This window comes from Clarias gariepinus, chromosome 27 (genome assembly GCF_024256425.1).
Source record: "Clarias gariepinus isolate MV-2021 ecotype Netherlands chromosome 27, CGAR_prim_01v2, whole genome shotgun sequence".
NCBI lineage: Eukaryota > Metazoa > Chordata > Actinopteri > Siluriformes > Clariidae > Clarias > Clarias gariepinus.
The window spans coordinates 14,866,591-14,887,130 of NC_071126.1; the positions used below are offsets into that span (position 1 = coordinate 14,866,591).

The following is a 20,540-nucleotide window of genomic DNA, read 5'->3' on the forward strand; positions in this document are numbered from 1 at the left end:
TGTCATGTGATAGGCAGTACGCCATTGTGATGTGTGTGTGTGTGTATGTTTTCCAGTCTAAAGAGGCTGACCTCCAGACTATTGAGCAGGTCTTGGCTGATTCAGCGTTAGATGCCAATAAGTACAGAAAGTGGAAAAGTGCGAATGTTCTTCTGTTGGAGGATATCACCCAGAAAATGAGCACAGTAGAGGAAAAACCAAGTGCTCAGCCTGAGCAGAGGCCATCCCCAACACCAGTCGTGTTTGTAGAGACCAGCATGTGAGCATGAAACGTGTATAATATAGGTTGTTTTTCACCTTTGATCAGTGTTCATTTGTTTAATTAGTTTTTGAATGTGTAATAATTAGGGATGTTAAACATTTATCCTCTGCTCACAGTTTACTAATGAACTGTATAACTGTAAATTAACTTGTTTTGGAATTGCACAAGTGCTTTAGTCACTAGAATGATTGCAAAAGGCATGTGAAGTTCACACATTACTTTTTATTACACAGTGAATTCTGTGTCTTATAAATTACAAAAACTTTCCTGTGTGTAAATGTTGAAGTCATACATGATAACTGCATGATTAGGGACAACGTTATAAATTTTTTTTAACTTCTTTTCATTTTTTTTCTGGTATATATTTTATGCCAAATATCAGTCCAGGTTTAACGCCTGATGCTGCATTTGGACACTAACTTATTGCTTTCGTTCTTTCAAACAAAGAACAGTAAAATTTCACTAGTAATATGTTGTTTTGATGTAAAATGTTTTATTGTTGTATATGTAATGGTTTTAACATGGATGAATGTATTTTATCATCGTTTCGAAGATATTAAAAAATCTTCACACACAATGCACTAGCAAGAAATCTTTCTTTATAAACCAGCAATCTGTAGGCTCATCTGTAGGATTATCAATCTGTAAAGCCAACAAGGTTTCTGGTGTGCCATCTGCTGTGTATCAGGACAGATTTATCAATGATACTCTAAAGGACACAGTGCTGCATCATGAGCCTGTTGCTCTCTTTGTATCTGGGTATAAAGGAAGCTAATCTGACCGCCATGCCTCAGCCCTGGCTCTGACACTGATTTGAATGAGAATCGAGCAGCAGTTGGACACAAGGTGTCTCTGCAGAGCATGCTGAGGAGTGTGATTAAAAGGGTCTGAAGTTATATTTAGACATTCACCTCATTTAGATGTAAAATCACCCTGAGCATTTTTTAGAAGTCTAATGAAAGCTTTGATAATAGGCTCCTACAGTAGCTTTATAAACCGAGAGTTACTGTATGATCAGAAGGCTTACTTCTAGCTGCATGTTCTAGTACCAAAACTTCTGTCTTTCAGGATTAAGCAGAAGGAAATTAATTAACATCCAGTCTTTTATGTCCTTTACACATTGCCCAACTTTCAGTGGGCCTATAACTAAACCTTGTGGAACACCAATGCTATTTCTATGTAGATAGAAACATAGCTGCTGCGCTACTATCATAAGATAAAGGGGAGGTTTGGTGTTGGCCTGTAGGATCTGACAGGGTTCTAGATCAGGTTTCATAATTTGTGGTTTACTCACTCGGTCATTTATTGCCTATACTACTTTATCCTGTATACAGGGTCACCTGGAGCCTATATCATAGACAGGGTGCCAGTCCATTGCAGGGTACACACATACAAACACACACACACACTTGCACACTACGAGCAATTTGGGGACTGGCATTTAGCCTAACCTGGATGTCTTCGGACTGGGGGAGGAAATCGGAGTACCTGGAGGAAACCTACCAAGCACAGGGAGAACGTGCAAACCCCATGCACACAGTGGTGGGAATTTAACTGTTGAATTTAGCAACAGTGCTAACCATTAGTGGTTTAATAACTGCTCACTTAAAAGATTTTGTAAAATACCCACTGTTGAGTTAACTATTCTTAACAGAGGTTCGGTTATTGCTGATACTGTTGGTATGAGAAAATGTAGGTACAGGATCTATTACAGAAGTTAATGTTTTTGCAGAAGAGATGAGTGAAATGATTTTACTTTCTACATGAGGAGTAAATTATTCTAGGTTCTGATCTGATAATTTTTAAATATCTGTGCACATTTAATATCTTGGGCACTGTAAATGCCGGACATTTCACCCAGGGCTAGTTCAAATCTTCATGAAGTGCCTGTTCATTTGGTCAGTATGGTATGAATTTTGTAAATATTTAAGTTCTGCGCAAGATTGGTGGCACACCATTAAGATATCTGTCACATCTCTCTAAATGGCTCACGGCCCTGTACTCTTGAAATGCTGTACTCTTGCATGAGATGGTATACTCTATAGATTGCTTTTTCAACTTGCCTTGGAAAGCTCTACTCCACCTGGAGTCTGGTTAATGTCTGCATTTAATCCCAAGAAAGGGTAATTCTATTTTATTCTATGATCAGGGGGGACTTGGCCCATAATAAAAGATTTATTATTAATTTAATATTAATTTTTTAGGAATTAAAAAATATTTTGATTAACAACAATATTTATAACATTTAAACAAACAAATAAATAAAATGTTACTATCAACTTAGTTTGATTTAATTTGCAAAAAATATGCATATTAATTTTAGCTAATTCTGTGTCACAGCTGAACAGAGGGAAGTTAGAAAAAAGCTGACTGATTCTGAAGCAATAAGCAAGCAACAGAGACAGAAAAAAGACACAGACCTGCCTGGACATCAATAATCAAACAATTATTGGATAATGAATAAACTTTACTTAATAATGACTAAATGAATAAAATGCAGAAGTAATTCCTTTTGCACAGGATTTGAGTAGTGTAATAGATAAGTGGCCAGTTAAAATCTCATATTCCATGTCTGAAGTTAATTTTTTTTTTAAGAATTATGGATCTTCAGGTGTTTGTTGTCATGGCAACCAATTCTGGATTGCTTGTGTGATAGTTATGCAATATAGATCTATAAATATAGCTGCATATAAAAACAGCCATATGAAAAACAGGACATCATGTGTCGTCTGGAATATGACATTTTTCAGGACAGATAGTTTATTAAAAAACAATTAACAGTCCTGATAAAACTGGGGCAGGTGGCAACAAGCTGTGTGTAAAGAAATTGTCACCTGTGGTTAGTTTTTCTCTTTTCTCCACTCTCTGGACATGGGTCAGTTTAAAGAACTGGGAAAAATTATTATATACGACGAATGCACATGCATGGATGTACTTTATATTTTATATCAAGTCAAATGGGTAGCCAAGGGCTGGACAAGAACGACTCAATTATCCTAAAAGCATATTACAAAGATGGAGCTGTGGTTGTCACGAATAAAGACAAATATATTGAGGAAGCCTTAGAGTAACTGGATATGCCAGAAAGTTCTAATGAACTGTCCTCCAACCTATTGGGCAAGACTACAGCTAAAGAGTCCCTTATGGAGTCCCTTTCGCCATTTACCCTACAGATGTTTTTATTCATACAGGATATATAAAAAACAGACCTGCAGACTCTTTATCTCTTGCTAAGTTCATTCTTTAGCTTACAGAATGGACTTAAATTAGTAATATATTTCATTTCCAAAAACACATTTATATTTAGGATAATTTTCTCCTAAATATGGCAACCTTCTTTTTAGGCCTTTGGTAAAATTAATTCATTAGTTTATTCATTCTTTTCACTTTTATTGCTTTTATTACATTTATGCTTGGTGGCCTCTGCTGTGTTTAAACATATCATATATTCATGTAAGATGACAAATGCAAAATTCCACTTACATTTTATACACAAATCTGAAGTTAAAACAGAATCTGAAGTTAATAACCTGAATCCAGTCGGCCTTGTGGCCAAGGCCTAGAAACTAAAACATCTGGGTGGCAACTGACTGAAACTGTTATTGCAAAGTGAAACTACAACAGACATTCGACTGGTTTCTGTTGCATGTAGCCCAGTGCCTATAATGCTGTGTAATAAGGAAAGCTTCCAGTCCTTTGTTTGCGGTTGTGGCATGGCCTGGTGTGCTGTACATGTTGCTGCATATGGTTAAGCTTATAGTTTTCTTGTTATTTAATTCACTTTTTATCTATACAGAGATCTAGTGGTCCTGGGGCATACAAAGGGGAAACACAGAGAAATAGCCTTATTAACTTTACAGAGTGCTTCCGAGCACTCTGGAGCTTTTATTTCTTGAACTGGTTTTTATTGCCATTCTTCTTGAGCCCTAGTCACATGACTCTCTACACCTTTCAGAAGCGTTAAGAACAGCTCATGAAATAAAAAAAAACTTTCAATTTTTTTAATCTGTACATTTTGACTGCTTTTATTTTATTTATTTTTTAATAGAATAAATATTTTAATCATTGTTGAAACCTTCAGTCTTTAACATTTCATACATTTATTGTGATTCTGTATAGTGACTTATAAGCCATGTATTTTTTTAATTAGGACTTTTTTCAAAAAAAGAAAAAAATAATTTGTATAATTGAAAAATTGAATTTGTACAAAGTTTTTCAATTACAATCTTGATTTTAAATTTACACAAATATACACGGCATTAATTTAAATTTGTAGGCCTCAAATTTACATTTTCAAATTCACATTTTATTTGTCACATACAAAGCCATACACAGTATGATATGCAGTGAAATGCTTTTTTAAAAGTATTTTTTAATTAATGTTTTCATATTTTGTGCAGGATTTAAAATTCAGTTGAATAATTTTAATAAGCAGGTGTAGAAAACATACATTCTATACAAATTCAGATTTAAAGTTCCAAAACACTACATCTGAGAGGGTTTGGGTGATTAAGGGGGTAAAGCATGGATTTAATTGTCACCATTTTGGCCACAATGAGCGGATAATGCAATGTTAAAAAAATCTAAACCTGGATTTAAATAAATACATTTTGTACATTTTAAACTCAGGTTGTCCTAACACCATTCTTATTACTTTAAACACTTACGTGCCTTAGAATAGGATTCAAAACAATTATTGTCGTTTTAGTGACCCAACTGAGGGAACTTATCTAGTAAAAGTTCTTCAGCAGAGGAAATTGCATCGGGCTGTAAACAGGTTATCAGCAAGTTTCTCACGTCTGCAAACAGACGGGACAATCTAAAGCTGAGATCCCAGTTCCTTGTCAGTGTTTTCGTACCGAGATAATGATCTGAGCCATTGTTCCAGATGAACTGGAGGAGTTTTTATCGGCTATTTAAGCCTCTGAGGCTTAGAAAGCTGTTTCAACACTGACGTGACCCGAGTCATGTCCCCATGATGTGGATGCTTAATATTCTCCTTTGCACTCTGCTCTATAGTCTTAGCTCCTGGTGCTGCCATGCATGCCCAGAGAAGTGTGTGTGTGAGCCAGCAGCATCTGTGCAGTGTTTTAGGGTGCAGTCTATACCCTCTGGCATCGCAGGAGACGTGAGGAAACTGAACTTGGGATATAACCACATAAAGGAGATAAAGGTAATGCTTGATATCTGTCACTCTGTCACATGCTTCTGTTGATTACTAGTGGTTTTCTTGTGGTATTTTCCATAAGGGTTCAACGTAAAGAGTTGTAATGGTCTACCACAAAGTCTGGAACTGATCTGAAGCTTGTTAATAATTTCATAACGGGATATAAAAGCTGTTCCAATAGATTATGATTAAAGCCTGCACTTTAGTCTTTGTGGGAAAAACACATAGGAAAGCATTCAAATTTATCCCACGTGGTTAATTACATAGAACTAATATTCAGTTCAATTAAATTTCTTTAAAAGCATTATCCCTTTTTCAGAGGCGTTCATTTTAAAGAAAAGTGCTATACCACACCACAAACACATCTCATTCTCAGGATACACTATTTTTTCCCTTTTCCTATATCAGACAGAAAAAGGTATAAAAATACATTTACTGTTATAGTGGTATTACAGTACTTAGTTATTATTTGGTTAATATTAAACCTAGATATCTTTGTTTTCGTAATTACATACAGAACAGCTTTATTGTAACTGTACAGAATGTACCTTATTCTCAAAATATATTTTGTGCCAAGGATGCCTTTAACTACAGAAAACACTCTACTGAACTCTATATTACATTTTTTTTACATACAACTCCTTAAATACAACCCATGTAAAAAAAAAACATCTGCAGTAAAAAAATAGATAAATGGTGCAAACTTTTTAAAGAATGGAGTAAACCCCCTCTGACCATTCATTATGGAAGGCGTGACCCTTGAAAAAAGACAGATAACTTGTCGCCAACTTGCAGAAGAGATGCATCTGTCTGTGGCAACTGTATAGAAGATCATTCACCAACACCAGCAACATTACAACTCGGCTGGAAGGTATTGTCATATCCACTGTACAGTCCTGACCTCGCTCCAAACCATTTGGGACATTAAAGGAGTTCCTGGGAGGCCGGTGTTTCCGACATGAATGTCAAGGCTCTGGAATAATGAGAAATCTTTTTACCTGGATGGTATTGAAGCACTAGTGAAAAGCTGGGATAAGTGCATTACATTTATGGCATTTGACAGACACTCTTAACCAGTGCAACCTTTATCTCATTATACATCTGAACAAATAAGGGTTAAGGGCCTTGCTCAAGGGCCCGACAGTGGCAACATAGTAATGATGGGGTTTGAATCTAGGACCTTTTGGTCAGCATCCTAACTACTAAGCTACGCCTGCTTTATGTATGTGTATGAGGGCATTAACCCTGCATTAGTGTAGCAGAAGATTATACAGTGTATAGAGACATAAAGGGAGTTTTTACACTAAGAAATGTACACAATCAAAAATCCAGGTCTGACAGTGGCAGCTGTGTTGTGCCACTTGGTTGGTATAATTTACACTCACAACACTCCAGTCGATCACTTAGAGATTAAGAAAATTCATATCGCCCCAACTGATGTGGATCTCCAGCTGTATGTGAATGCCATATAACATAACCAAAAAAAAAAGGGTACAATTCTTTATTGAGCGTAAGACATGAAAAGGTCAATAAGGTAAAAGGAAAATGACTCTCTTTTAAATTCAAATCAGTTTTTGTCAAATGCAAAGGTGTGTGTGTGTGTTTGAAGTTTGTAGTGTATAAGATCGGCTAGATCTTTATAAACTTTGTAATAACCCCTTTACCTGTAAGATTAATCTTAAGGTTTTGTGAACCCTGCAACATTCTCTTTAGAACCATAAAAGTTTTAGGATAAATATTTTCTTTTAAATAATTTAGATTTTTAAACTTTCTTCATTATCTCCTCTTATTTATTACTGTAGATGTTTTTTCGTCAAATTACTAATTCCTCATTTAAAACCCTTTTTCACCTCAGAGTAGAGAACTGTCTGGCTTGAAAAGTCTGGAGGAAATCATCCTGTCATCATGTGGGGTGGAGCAGGTCGACGGCAATACATTCAGAGCACAAAAGCATCTAAAATCATTGGATCTCCAGAAAAACAAGCTGCGCCACGTCCCTCGTGGCCTTCCCTCCAGCCTTGAGATCCTCCAAATTAGTCATAACCAGATCCACGCGCTGCAGGAGTCTCCTCTGCACAGCCTGAGGAGACTTCGTGTGCTAAATCTGCAGAATAACCTGATTACCACGCTGCGCGCCAACACCCTCTCAGCACTGCTCAAGCTGGAGTCTCTCTATCTGAATGGTAATAAAATCGAGACCATACAGGGATCTCTCAGGTTGCCAGCATTGAATTGGTTTAGTATGGCAAATAATAAGATCTCATCACTGCCATCAGCGTTCTTCTCATCACTGCAAGCTTTAAAGACTTTGGACTTGTCAGCAAACCTTCTGACCAAAGTTCCTCATAACCTCCCACAAGCCCTAATTGCCCTGAATCTGGACAGAAACCAGATCAGATCGTTAAAGAGTCGTGATCTGGCTCAGATGCGTGACCTTACCACTCTGTCTGCTTGCTACAACAGACTGGTGTCTGTAGATGGCGGGCTTCGGTTGCCCAATCTCACGGTGTTGGAGTTGGCAGGTAACCAGCTGCGAGTGCTGCCCAGCAGGGTGTCGGCTAAACTTGAGAAGGTTGACTGTGGGCAGAATCAGATACAGGAAGTGACTCATCAGCAGCTGTCTGGTCTGAGGCACCTGAAACATCTTTTTCTGGAGAACAACACCATCCGACAGTTTGAACCCAATGCTCTGAGGGACTGCGTCCACCTCACCAACCTGGCTCTGGAACAGAACCTTCTCTTCACCGTCCCAGACGGGTTAGTTAATTTTATTATCTAGACTGACTACAATGTAAGAAGAAGAATCCTTTAAATCACTTTTTAGATGGTGATCTAGACAGTCAAGGTATAATGTTGCCAGATCACTAAATTATGCTGGTGAAGGTTAATTTTGAGGTTATTTATATCTATTGGTTTAAGTTGTATCCAGTGGTTACCATTAAATAGGATGTTCAGTATGAGTATATTGTGAAGAAAAGTCCTGGAATGAGCACAGAACAGTCTTTATGATTACCGCAGAAGTCTATTGAGATTCAGGGAATTGGGATTCAGGTGAAATTAAACACTGAAGCGATGGCATTACTTGCACATAAAATGTTGCTGTCTTGTGCAAAATCTTTACAGATTCCACTCAACAGTATATTATTAGTGACTATCACTGATCTCTGTACTCTGTCTAGGCTCCCTGAATCACTAGTGCGCCTGGATCTGAAAAGTAATCGCATTGCCACCATTCAGGAGCGTGAGCTGAAGCCCCTGAAGCGCCTTCAAGTGCTGAACCTGCGCAACAACATGCTCTCCTCGCTACCGGCCATGAGCCTGCTGCCCAGACTGAGGACTCTGTATCTAGAGGGAAACCTGTGGAACTGCACGTGCGAGCTCCTCAAAACCAAAAGTGCATTGCTGGCTCGGGATGTGGATATGAGCACAGAATTCTGCACTGAACCTGTCAGTTCATCACTGGACATGTGGCAAGCATACATCATGGCTCAAGAGATGTGTGAGGAGCAGAACAAAGAGGTCTTAACAGAGAGCCAGATAGTAAACACAGACAATGAGGACTATGATGACTATGACTTTTAATGTGCTTGTGCTTTAAACAGCGGGTTTAATAAATATTAGAAATACAAGGTACACTTCACCTTTTATACAGCACATACTGCAGACTATAGGATGTTTAGGGATTATTATTTATTTCTGTCATCATGTATCAGAATGTGTGTACAGTGATTCATTTTAAAGTGTAACTCTATTAATATTATTATTGATAACAGTGGTTAGCACTGTCGCCTTGCGCCGAGGGTCTGTGTGCATAGAGTTTGGGTGTTCTCCACATGCTTGGTGGGTTTCCACTGGGTATTCTTGTTTCCTCAAACACTTCAAATACATGCAGATTAGGCTAATTGGCGTTCCCAAATTGCCCGTAATATGTGAATGTCCGTGTTAATGTTGATCGGAGGTCCCACTACGGTCGCAAAATGAGAATAAATGCCATTATCACCATTGGCCTCCACAGTTTCTAGTTGGAACACAGAGGTTTGTAGATGGATGGATGGAATTTGACCTTAGTTTATGAATAAGCGTGCCTGTATAAGTGTGTGCCCTGTGATTTATTGGCACCTTGTACAGGGTGTACCCCGCCTCGTGCCCTGAGTCTCCTGTGATGGGCGTGACCGGGTGTACAGACAATAAATGAGTATTTTGAAGTCCAGAGTCCAGATTTCTCCGACAGTAACACAGAGAACCACCAGATGGCGACACAGATCTTAATCGAGGCACTTTAACACTGTTTCACTATTTAAATCCGCACTAATCAACGTTACATTATTAGATACTTAAATTTGTTTTATATAAACTATTATGTGTTTATTTTATTTACTGGTCATATTTTTATTTACTTATTTACCTTTTATTCTTATAGAAAATAAAAAATTATAAAATGTTGCTCAGTATGTTACTGTATTAGCTAAATAAACACGTTTTTGTATCCGCACTTCACCGAATTCAGGGGAGGATATAAATGTCATCATTATTATTATTATTATTGTTATTGTTGTTGTTTATGTTTAATCAGAATAAGCATAGTTAGTTAGTTAGTTAGCTAATTTTTTCGTGTTTGTTTTGCACTTAAATCCACGCCACAATCTCGTCTTTTTTATTACGTTACAGATTATTGTCTGATTTTAAGAAACAGGAAGTGTTCGTCTTGCCTCATTTTTCTTTTTTGGATACGACATTTGAATTTCCGGTAGATGACCAATCAAAACGCTCCACGTAACTCGGCGAGTTCAGAGTGTAAAGGTTGAACAAGATGGCGGCCAGCAGTCTGAGGTGTTGGCAGTAACCGAATGGCTCGTTACCGGCTCGATTAGCGCGAGCTGTTTGTAAAACACCGATTTAGCGATGCCGGCTTGGTGGAGTCCCTGACAAACTTGGAATCTATTTAGGAAATTTTAACACTCTCTCTATATATATTTTTTTATATAAATGAAATGATGGCGCTAGTTTATAACTGGGTATGGCGAGTTCTGCACGTCTTCCTCCAGCTTCAGCGCGCGGCCGTGTCCTGGTTCCAGGCGCGCGCGTGGAAGCGCACCTGGCTGCTATGGAGACGAGCCGCGGCCGCCGTGCTGCTCCCGCTCGCTCTCGGCGCTGCTAACCAGAGGAAGCTCGGGGCCGGGACCGGGGCGGGGAGGCGAGCGAGCCGCCGGTGTCGGGTGCTGACGGACGGGAAGGCTCTGGAGAAGCTGCCGCTGCACATCGGGCTGCTGGTCGCGGAGGAAGAGGCACAGTACACCGACATCGCTAACGTGGTGGTGTGGTGTATGGCGCTCGGCATCTCTTATGTCAGCGTGTACGATAACGAAGGTAAAGTGCTTTGTGTTAATACTGTGAGATGATATAGGAATAAATGAACGAGGGAAGAGCCGCATCCCAAACGCCACAATGTTGCCTATATGAGCACGCTCGGGTGAGTGTGGAGGTAAAGCTGCTGCGCGCTACATCGTGAACGCGCTGCTCGATTTGAGACGCGGGCCGTGTCTGAGACAGTCAGGTGCTCTTCTCTCATCACACTTCTTCTTTTGTGTATTTTCCAGAGTTTCCTCAGCAAGCAACCTTATAAGTCCTATGGCCTTGTCTAAGGGAACTGAATGCAGTAGTAATAATAATATTCTGCTTATTATTAGTAACACCTCTACTACAATTTTATATCAAAAGTATTCGGCCAAACCTTTTGATGATTAAATTCAGGTGTTTCAGTCACGCCCCTTATCCTCAGTGAAGTTCAATCCTAATGCATCAGCATACCAAGAAATCTTGAACGACACTATGCATCCAACTTTGTGACGACAGTTTAGCGAAGGCCCCTTTCTGTTCCAATATCACTGTGTCCCAGTGTACAAAGCAAGCACTATAAAGACATGGTTTGATGAGTTCGGTGTGGAAGAACTTGACCGGCCCGAGCACAGATCCCTGACCTCAACAAACACATTTGGGATAAACTGGAACGGAGATTACAAGGCAGGCCTTTTTGTCCAACATCAGTGCCTGACCTCATAAATGCTCTACAAAATGATTGGGTGCGAATTCCCACAGAAACACTCCAAAACCTTGTTGACAGACAAGTGGAAGCTGTTGTAGCAGCAAAAAAGCAGACCAACCCTGTTGTAATACAAGTGTATAAGAAAGCTCAAGGTAGAGGTAGGTTTCCCACCTTTCATGCAGAATTCCACGGTTCAATTCCCACCGAATGCCCAAACCCCAGCCACTGGATTTAGTGCCAAGTAAAACCAGTGCCGTGTGTGTCTGTCTGTGTCTGCCTGTGTGCGCGGATGGGATTGTCCCCTCAATAGGAGCAGACGAAAGACTTACATGCATAAAAGCCTTACTGTAAATGTTGGGAGCCTTTTTTTTCCGGGGTTTCAAAATATCACATTTTTATCTCGTATATCATATTTTATACGCTGTAACAATCATGCAGAAACTTCCTGGCCCTAAGTTGGATCTGAGCGCGGTTTAGTGTCTGTGTAAAGTTTCACATGTTCTCTTTTGGATTTCCTTCCGTCCTCCCAAAACACACCAGAGGTGAATGTCCATCCCACCCAATTCAGGGTGTATTCCTGTTTCACACCCAGTCTTCCGTGAATTGCTTTCTGAAGATTAATAATGAATAATAATAATAATAGTGATGATGTTAATGAATATAGAAAATATGTAGTAAAATAAGAACGTAATCACAAATCAAATTCATCTAATATAATGTGAATATTTATCTATAAGCTGTTGATTGCTCCCTTAACTTTCAGAAATGTTAGAAATGTGTGTCATGTGGTAAATTCCTAAATGAGGACTAATGTATCAGGTAATCAAATAAAACTTTGGGATTATATGCAAACTTGGCTGACCACCAAAAACATATTTATTTTTGTTAATGAAAAATATTTTTTTTCACTCTAAGAGGTTTAATTACATAGAAAGTGATTTAATGTTCCAGAATACATTCCTGTTGAGTTAATTCGATTGGAAATGAAATCGTCCTTAAATATGTGAAGCACCTTTTACTGACCCGTCGCCATCCATAAACGTGTTTACAGCAAGATGTTATCAACATTTTATTGCCCTCTTGTAGTTAATGCGAAGCTGTAGTTGACAACGTGTCCATGCATGCGAGTTGAGATCCTTTCCAAACACACCACTACTAATGGACTGTGTTAGGTCTTTAAATCCTTACTTACTTACGTTACTTAACGGCCTGGACTGTGATCACCTTATTGAAAATTAAAGTATGATGTGTGTGGGGCAAAGGTAACAACAAAAAAAGCTCAACATTTTCCTTTTATTTTTTGATTGTACAATTGAACGTTTTGACATGTTGTGCATTCTGAGATGCTTTTCCGCTCACCGTGGTTGTAAAGATCGGTTTTCGAGTTCCCATTCCATAATCTGTCTGTTCTCCTCTCATGAATGGTCAGTCTGTTCCTCACACAACTGGATGGGTTTTTTTGTATTTATTTTCTGCACCACTCTGTGTAATCTCTAAAGACGGTGGTGCATGAAAATCTGTTGATCAAGGAATCTGTCATTGTTAAGTGTTTGTCACTGAGTTTATATTTTTATTCTGCGGTTTAAAAAGGCCTGTTTTACACAAATCAGGATGTAGAAATAGTCTTCAGTTTGGGAATATTTCAACATGCTGTGTGTCTGTGTGTAGGACTGAACTGCAGTTGGCTTCAACTTTAACCCTGATTAGGCAATTCAACAAGCTCAGCATTGGAGCCCATTGCACAGAAGTGCGTCATGAGGAATAAAAATAAAGCAGAACACTTGCTTACACACTTTCTGTGGCTCGGTGCATTATTAGAGATTTAAATCCGTCTGTGTTTTTATGGGTCTCAGTTACTGATGCTAAAATCTAATGGCTTCTACACCAGTTTATCTCCTTTCACTAAATGAAAGTCAGCTACTAGTGCTTCACTGTGTAGTTTCCACTCTTCTTGTATTCTTGAATGAAGTCTGAGCGTTTAATATTACAGCACTGATCCCGCCTTTGTCCTTTAGGTGTGTTTAGTCGGAACAATTCCAGACTGATGGAGGAGATTGTGAAGCAACAAAAGGAGCTCCTGGGCTCGGACAGCTGCAAGCACTCGGCCGAGCTCCTGAATAATGGCCCAGAAACACAGGAACAAGGTGAGGGCCAACTCCCCGAATTGCTGGAACAGGTTCCTCCTGAAAAGCTTGTAAGGACTCACCTCATGCATCATGCCTCTGATGGCTTCTAAAAAAAATGGCTGATGGGCGTGTCTGTGAAAAATGTTTAATGTGGTGCTTTTGATGCTTTTAACCTTTTGTTGAGAATCTGAATGGTGTGACTGGGAGAGGAAACTCTTTTCTGTCCTAGTGCAACCTCCTAGATAATGATTTTGAAATGATTGCCGCTGAACTGAGGGGAAAAAATGAGGTAAAGGAAACATTTCAACTGCCCATGTCAATGAAACCGCTAGTAATAATAATCAGTAGCGATGGGGGAAGAAATCGATTCGGTTATGATTCTTTTGTGTGGCAATATGTGTACTTCTAAAATATACTTTTTTAATAAAAACATTTTATCTATATACTGTACAGTCGTGGCCAAAAGTTTTGAGAATTACATAAATATTGGATATTGGAAAAGTTGCTGCTTAAGTTTTTATAATAGCAATTTGCGGAATCAGATGAATTGCATAGTCCTTCTTTTGCCATGAAAATTAACTTAATCCCAAAAAACCTTTCCACTGCATTTCATTGCTGTCATTAAAGGACCTGCTAAGATAATTTCAGTAATCGTCTTGTTAACTCAGGTAAGAATGGTGACGAGCACAAGGCTGGAGATCATTATGTCAGGCTGATTGGGTTAGAATGGCAGACTTGACATGTTAAAAGGAGGGTGATGCTTGAAATCATTGTTCTTCCATTGTTAACCATGGTGACCTGCAAAGAAACGCGTGCAGCCATCATTGCGTTGCATAAAAATGGCTTTACAGGCAAGGATATTGTGGCTACTAAGATTGCACCTAAATCAACAATTTATAGGATCATCAAGAACTTCAAGGAAAGAGGTTAAATTCTTGTTAAAAAGGCTTCAGGGGCGTCTAAGAAAATCTAGCAAGCGCCAGGATCGTCTCCTAAAGAGGATTCAGAGGGATCGAAGTGCCACCAGTGCAGAGCTTGCTCAGGAATGGCAGCTGGCAGGTGTGAGCGCATCTGCACACACAGTGAGGAAGATGGCCTGGTGTCAAGAAGGACAGCAAAGAAGCCCTTCTCTCCAAAAAAATAAAACATCAGGGACAGATTGACAATACAGATTCACAATACAGATTGACTTGGCACCTGGGTATCGTGATCTTATCGTATCAGGTCGCCTCTAATGATTCCCATCCTTCATACCCACAGTGAAGGGATTTATTGTCATTTTTCTGGTCATTTAAAGAGTTACACTAATTGAGTCTGATTTAAAGTTCAAGTTTACAGTTGAATTTGAAAGTTTTAACGCTCTCGGATAGAGACCCTGAATGTGTTTGGTTCACTGATGCTTATTTATTATACATAACAAAGATATATTAATGAGATAATGAAAGAAAAAAAAGACAGAATCAGGAAAATGTTAAAATTTCCCTTTGTGAGTATGATCTAAATCATCCATCGATCAGAGTTTAAATTAATTAATTATTTCATGTATACATTATTGACTTGTATACATGAAATAAGGCACAAAAATGTTTTTGGTGCTCTAAAGGCATAAAATATTTAGGTCCTGCTATGCATACGGGTTAAGTTACACGTTAAACAAGCTAAGTTCCTTTTCCTTTTTTTTAAACTATTGCCCAACCTTAATTTATACAAATGTATGCAAAATGTGTTCAAACCATGTGACCAGAAACACAATGCTAACCAGCGTTTATCGTGCTGGATGAATTATCATTGAAATGTTCAGCCATGAAACTGAGTATATGTTGATTGTGAATGAGTTAAAGTCTAAATTGAATACTATGTTACATTCTTTGATGAGCAAAATCCAATTGAAAAGAAAGTTCATAAACAGATTATTTTTATTATAAACGCAAATATTGGCTGCTGTACTAAATGCAGTGATACACGTGTGTGTGTGTGTGTGTTTGTAGTGTCAAGGTGCCAGACGGTGGTGAAGGTCTTGTCTCCAGACGACGGGAAGCTCAGTATCGTGCGAGCGGCGCAGCAGCTGTGTAAAGCCGTGGAGCAGAAAGAGCGCACACTCAAAGACATCGACGTCACTGTGTTGGACTCCTTACTGCGAGGTCAGGGGTCATTACAAACCAATACACCATGCAGTATGTTTCAGAGCAAATACACACACACGCGCGCAACACCATGCCATCCATCAGGTTTCTTACCGTGTTCAGAGATAAGTGTCCGGATCTGACGTTTCAACGGCACCTGGTGGAAAAATATCGAACGGCTTTAGTGTGAAGGTCATTGTTTTGCATGATGATGATGTTGGTTAAGATTAGCAGGGCCTCCGAGTGGCACAGTGGTAAAGCGCTCGCCCTTTCATCCGGAGATTGCTGGCTCGAACCCCGGGTGATGCTGTTACCTCTCATGACCGGAGGCACAGAGAGAGCTGATTGGCCGAGCTCTCTCAGCGGGGAGGGATGAGAGGTACTTGCGCTCCCACATTAATCACGGCTCTACAGCCAATCAGGGGCATCTGTGAGCTCACGCACGCGGAAGGGGCGGCTAGCGCTTTCCTCCGAGTGTGTCACTACGCCCCTAATGGTGCGTGAGCAAGCAGTTTGAAAAGATGCGGTCGGCTGACGTCACGCGGTTCAGAGGAAACACGGGATAGTCTTCGGCCCTCCCGGCTGAGTGGTAGTGGTAGCCTTAATGTGGGAGACCCCTAGTGACGGGGAGGAATTGGCCACGACTAGATTAGGGGAGAAAATTGAAAAAATCCCCCCAAAATAATAATAATAATAAAAAATAAGATTAGCAGAAGGCAGCGTCGAAGTAGAAAACACGGATGCTCTAAAACTGAAACGTAACACTTATTAATATATTGACATTATCTTTTAATACTAGATAAAGTCTAGCAAGAAATATAGGTTTCATCCTTTTTTTAATAAACATTCTGTATTTTCATCTGATGAATATTTAACAGGCCTAGTAAAGCCTTTAGGACTTTAAGGGTCTGATCAGAGGGCTGAGAGTTTATCCACTGAGCTTGAGAAAGAAATTAGCAATGCACTAGTTACTTTAGTCAGTTCTGACATTATCATGTGACTTTTGACTATATTCAAATTCATATTCAAATTTTAATTTGTCACAAACAGTCATAAACAGTATGATATGAAGTGAAATGCTTATACGATCGCTGATGAACTAAACATTTTAAATAAGAAATGAGAGAATTTTGCAAATTAGAAATATAGGGGAAAAAAATATATATAATTTTATATATAAATGTTATAAAGATATACAGCATGCAATCACATTAAAAGACCTGTTACTGTCTCCATTGCTGCTGGATATCTGGAATTTCCTTCAGGATAAATAAAGTATCTACCTGTCGTTCCATCAATCCGAATGCTCCAGCAGAACATTTTGCTCAGATGCTTTTGTGCAGATATCCCACAATGCAAGGAGCATAACACGCATAAACTAAAGGATTCTGATAGTAAACACAGTTACAGCTCTGATGGTGGGACACAAAGGTATTTACGTCTGTTCTTAAAGAAGATTAAAATGATTACGCTCCTAATTCCATCCGCTGTAGACCTTCAGATACGTTTACCGTCACATTTACCTCCTGCTTTTATATGGAGCCACTTACAATACAGACAGGATACAACCGAAAGGGTTAACGCTGCACAAGGACAAAGCGACGCGTCGGCTTACTGACGTCAGCGTTTGAACTCGACCTTGCCAGATTATTTTTATTATTATTATTATAATTTTTTTTTTTGTCTCTCTTCATCTTATACACGGCCATATTATTATAATTTTTTTCCCCCAGACTTTAAGAACATCCCAGACCCTGAGCTGGTCCTAAAGTTCGGCCCGGTGGAGAGCACGCTCGGCTTCCTGCCCTGGCACATCAGACTAACAGAGTTCATGTGAGTATCACATGGGATTTGAATCCAGTCAAATCATATACATATACATTTCTGTTTAAACATGATAGCCTGGAGCTATTTTTCCACAGCTGACAATAATAAAGTAGTGTTTAAAAACTATGCATACACTTTATAAACAGCAGGATAGAAAATGGATTTGGAAATATAAGTCAAACCAGGACGCAGAACATGGTTATGAGAGTAAACCTATTTTTATTTCTCTATATAATCACTAATTCACTAGAAAGATTTCTCACGCTTGTTTTACATTTAAAACGCTGGGCTCCCAGGAACTCCTTTAATTGACCAAGCATGGGGAAATGGTTGAGGGAAAGAGAGAAAGACGGCATTTGTTGCTGTTTTTAAAGAGCAGAAAGTCTGAATTTTCTATATAAGAGCAAATCGGTGGAGATCAGTTTAATGGGTAGGTTGTCAGGTAGTCAGGTTTTCACACAAAGATTGCATCCAGACACTACGATAAGTCATTTATTGATTTGTCACAGGCTAAAATGCTTCATATCTAACACTGATGAACCCCATGATAAACCCATACCATTCTATCCTCTTTTTAAAGCTACATGTGTCCTTCAGTGCTTTTAGGTGTAATCCATACTGTTGTCTGTATTTCCCTGAATATCCACTTGATGGCGATGCATCACTTTAAAAAATTTTTTTTTATTAAATCCTGTACAGAATACAATATTTTCACTTCCTGGATTAATATGGACATTGGTGTTCAAGTCTTTGTTTATTATAATGCCTGATGGTGTATTTCCAAACTTTGAGCGTGACTGACATCCGAAATAAAGAACAGGATGGCTTACATCATTCAGTTGTTAGAGACTCGAGACAAATTGTCTCCTTGTTTTTATTTGCACTAGTGCAGAATTCGTATCGTTTTTGGATACAAACATTATGTAAAAATGTATATCGGATATTTAAAGATAAACAGTGTAACACAAAATATTGCTGTAAGAGCATGTTATTTTTGTTGTTTTTTTGATGATAATAAATCAGTTACTGATCCAGTATTAAGATTTATGAGAGCTAGCCTTCTGTTCTTTTAGGAAATAAATAAATAAATAAAGCAGGTTTGTTTCAAAGCCATCAGTTTAATTTTTTCTGTTAAGAAACGGTTTAAAATGGATGATTTAATTTCGATGACATTGAAAACACAATCGCCAGGGAGGTGCAAGAAAATCGAAACGCTGTAAAGACGCGACACTGAGGCTGATTTCTTTCTGGCCTAGATTTCATAAAATAACGTCCACTGAGGCTCATGTAGTCAAGATTAAACTGCTGACACTTTCATAACATGCTGTGACTTAGAAGGTGTGTGACTCTGTACAATAAGCTTGAAACATTCTGATCACTCATCGGTCTGTCTGTTTTCCTCTCTCTCTTCCTCACAGCTCTTTACCTTCCCACAAAGATGTCTCTTACGACGACTTCCTCTGCGCTCTCAGGCAATACGCGGTCTGCGAGCAGCGCCTTGGGAAGTGACAGAGTCCTTCAAAAAAAAAAAAACCCGAACTGAAAGAATCCTACAAGAGAGACTTTCTCTCTTTCTCTCTATGTTTACAAGATGCTGAGCATCAGCATCCTGACGCCGCATCAGCATCTCTCCTTCACGACACACACGGCCATGCGCTGACCCTGTACCCCCAGGCTCTGTGTGTGTTTGAATGAGTAAATACATGTATTTGTAAGTGTGCGTATGAGCTAAGCCTGCCCTGCTGTGCGTGTACATGGAATAGAACGTCCGTTCATCCTCGAGCGACTCCAGAGACTCGGTTAGCAATATGGTGTAAATTTTTCCTTTCATGCTTCGTTCCATTGTGTGTGTGTGTGTGTGTGTGTGTTTTCTTTGGGGAAGAGATGTTGCCAGGACCGCACACTGACAAAGAGGAACATTACGATGGGAAAACCAGTCACATCATCTCGGGAGCATGCGTCGCAGGGAAACTCATAAATGACTTAATTGAAATAATCTACTGCAGTTTGCAACGAATCAATGAGTCGTCGATGAGACGGTGTGTGTGCATGTGAGTGTGTCTGTGTTCAGGCCACTGATTGTATAAAAAAATCAAAACTTGACTTATGATTTATTATTGAAATCTTTGTTATCACATACTGTTCTGTTTATTTTCAATCCAAAAACTCCGTCCTTCAGTTTACCTTTTAAATAAGTCAAATTTTCTTTTTTTTCTTTAAAATTTAAATACATGTCTATGATTATGTGTGGTGAAAATGTATGATGCATACATGAGGAGAAAAAAAAATTTGCACCCCAATATGCAATTTATTATTATTATTATTTTTTTAATGTTCGTTATAAAATTGTTTGCGGAAACGGTTCGTCATCCAGACTCGTGTCTGTAACACTAGAGTAGGTGGTTGTAAGAGTATCTGTAATGTCTTTATTACTGGATCTGGATCCAGTCTTCTCACTATCACGGTCACTTTACAGCATCGTCACATCGCCCATCTCCTAATCGGCATTCCTGTGAGACGAACCCTTAGATGCGGATGTTGTGAAGGAGACACTGCACAGATTTTTACACCGTAATGCTAACCTCGGAGGCTTGTAAACGACAAGGACGTTGCCATTTGTTGGAAGTCTTAAACCGAACAGTGTATTTATTAGTCATGGCTCATCGTATAAAAGGGGGTGATGTAATAGTGTCCAGTGTGAATGCTTAATAAATGTTACTGAAAAACCTGAAGGAAGATTGAGTTCTGACATTGAATTACATTTAATGCAGCAGAAAGTGACATCTTGGCGAGTTAAGTGTATTTAAAATGTAGTGAAAATCATTAAGATTACAAGACCTGAAATGTGAGATTATTAAACCTGTTTTTGCTAAAAAAAAAAAAAAAAAAAGTTAAGCCTTAAAAATATCAATGTTAATTTTTTGTTTCTTTTAGAAAGAAGCTAATGTTTAAATAGTAAATTATGTCTAGACATAAACGTAAAAGTCTTGTA

General features: G+C 38.8%; 3 protein-coding genes across 3 annotated transcripts in view; all 3 read left to right on the forward strand.

The window, feature by feature from the left end:
• The window catches only part of cnksr3 (cnksr family member 3), a 54,713-nt gene extending 53,886 nt beyond the window's left edge, over positions 1–827 (forward strand). Inside the window, exon 23 of the mRNA XM_053488445.1 lies at positions 57–827. Coding sequence (XP_053344420.1) covers positions 57–263 — 207 coding nt within the window. The 3' untranslated portion in view covers positions 264–827. The remainder of the gene's footprint in view (positions 1–56) is intronic.
• Positions 828–5,237: 4,410 nt separating this feature from the next.
• Positions 5,238–9,011, forward strand: LOC128514769 (nephrocan-like). Its single transcript, XM_053488620.1, has 3 exons — positions 5,238–5,435; positions 7,285–8,186; positions 8,609–9,011. The coding sequence occupies exons 1-3, from the start codon at positions 5,238–5,240 to the stop codon at positions 9,009–9,011; spliced, it is 1,503 nt and encodes a 500-aa protein (XP_053344595.1).
• Positions 9,012–10,215: 1,204 nt separating this feature from the next.
• nus1 (NUS1 dehydrodolichyl diphosphate synthase subunit) lies at positions 10,216–20,274 on the forward strand. Its single transcript, XM_053488521.1, has 5 exons — positions 10,216–10,796; positions 13,488–13,616; positions 15,587–15,739; positions 17,455–17,554; positions 18,967–20,274. The coding sequence occupies exons 1-5, from the start codon at positions 10,421–10,423 to the stop codon at positions 19,055–19,057; spliced, it is 849 nt and encodes a 282-aa protein (XP_053344496.1). The 5' UTR covers positions 10,216–10,420; the 3' UTR covers positions 19,058–20,274.
• Positions 20,275–20,540: the final 266 nt, after the last annotated feature.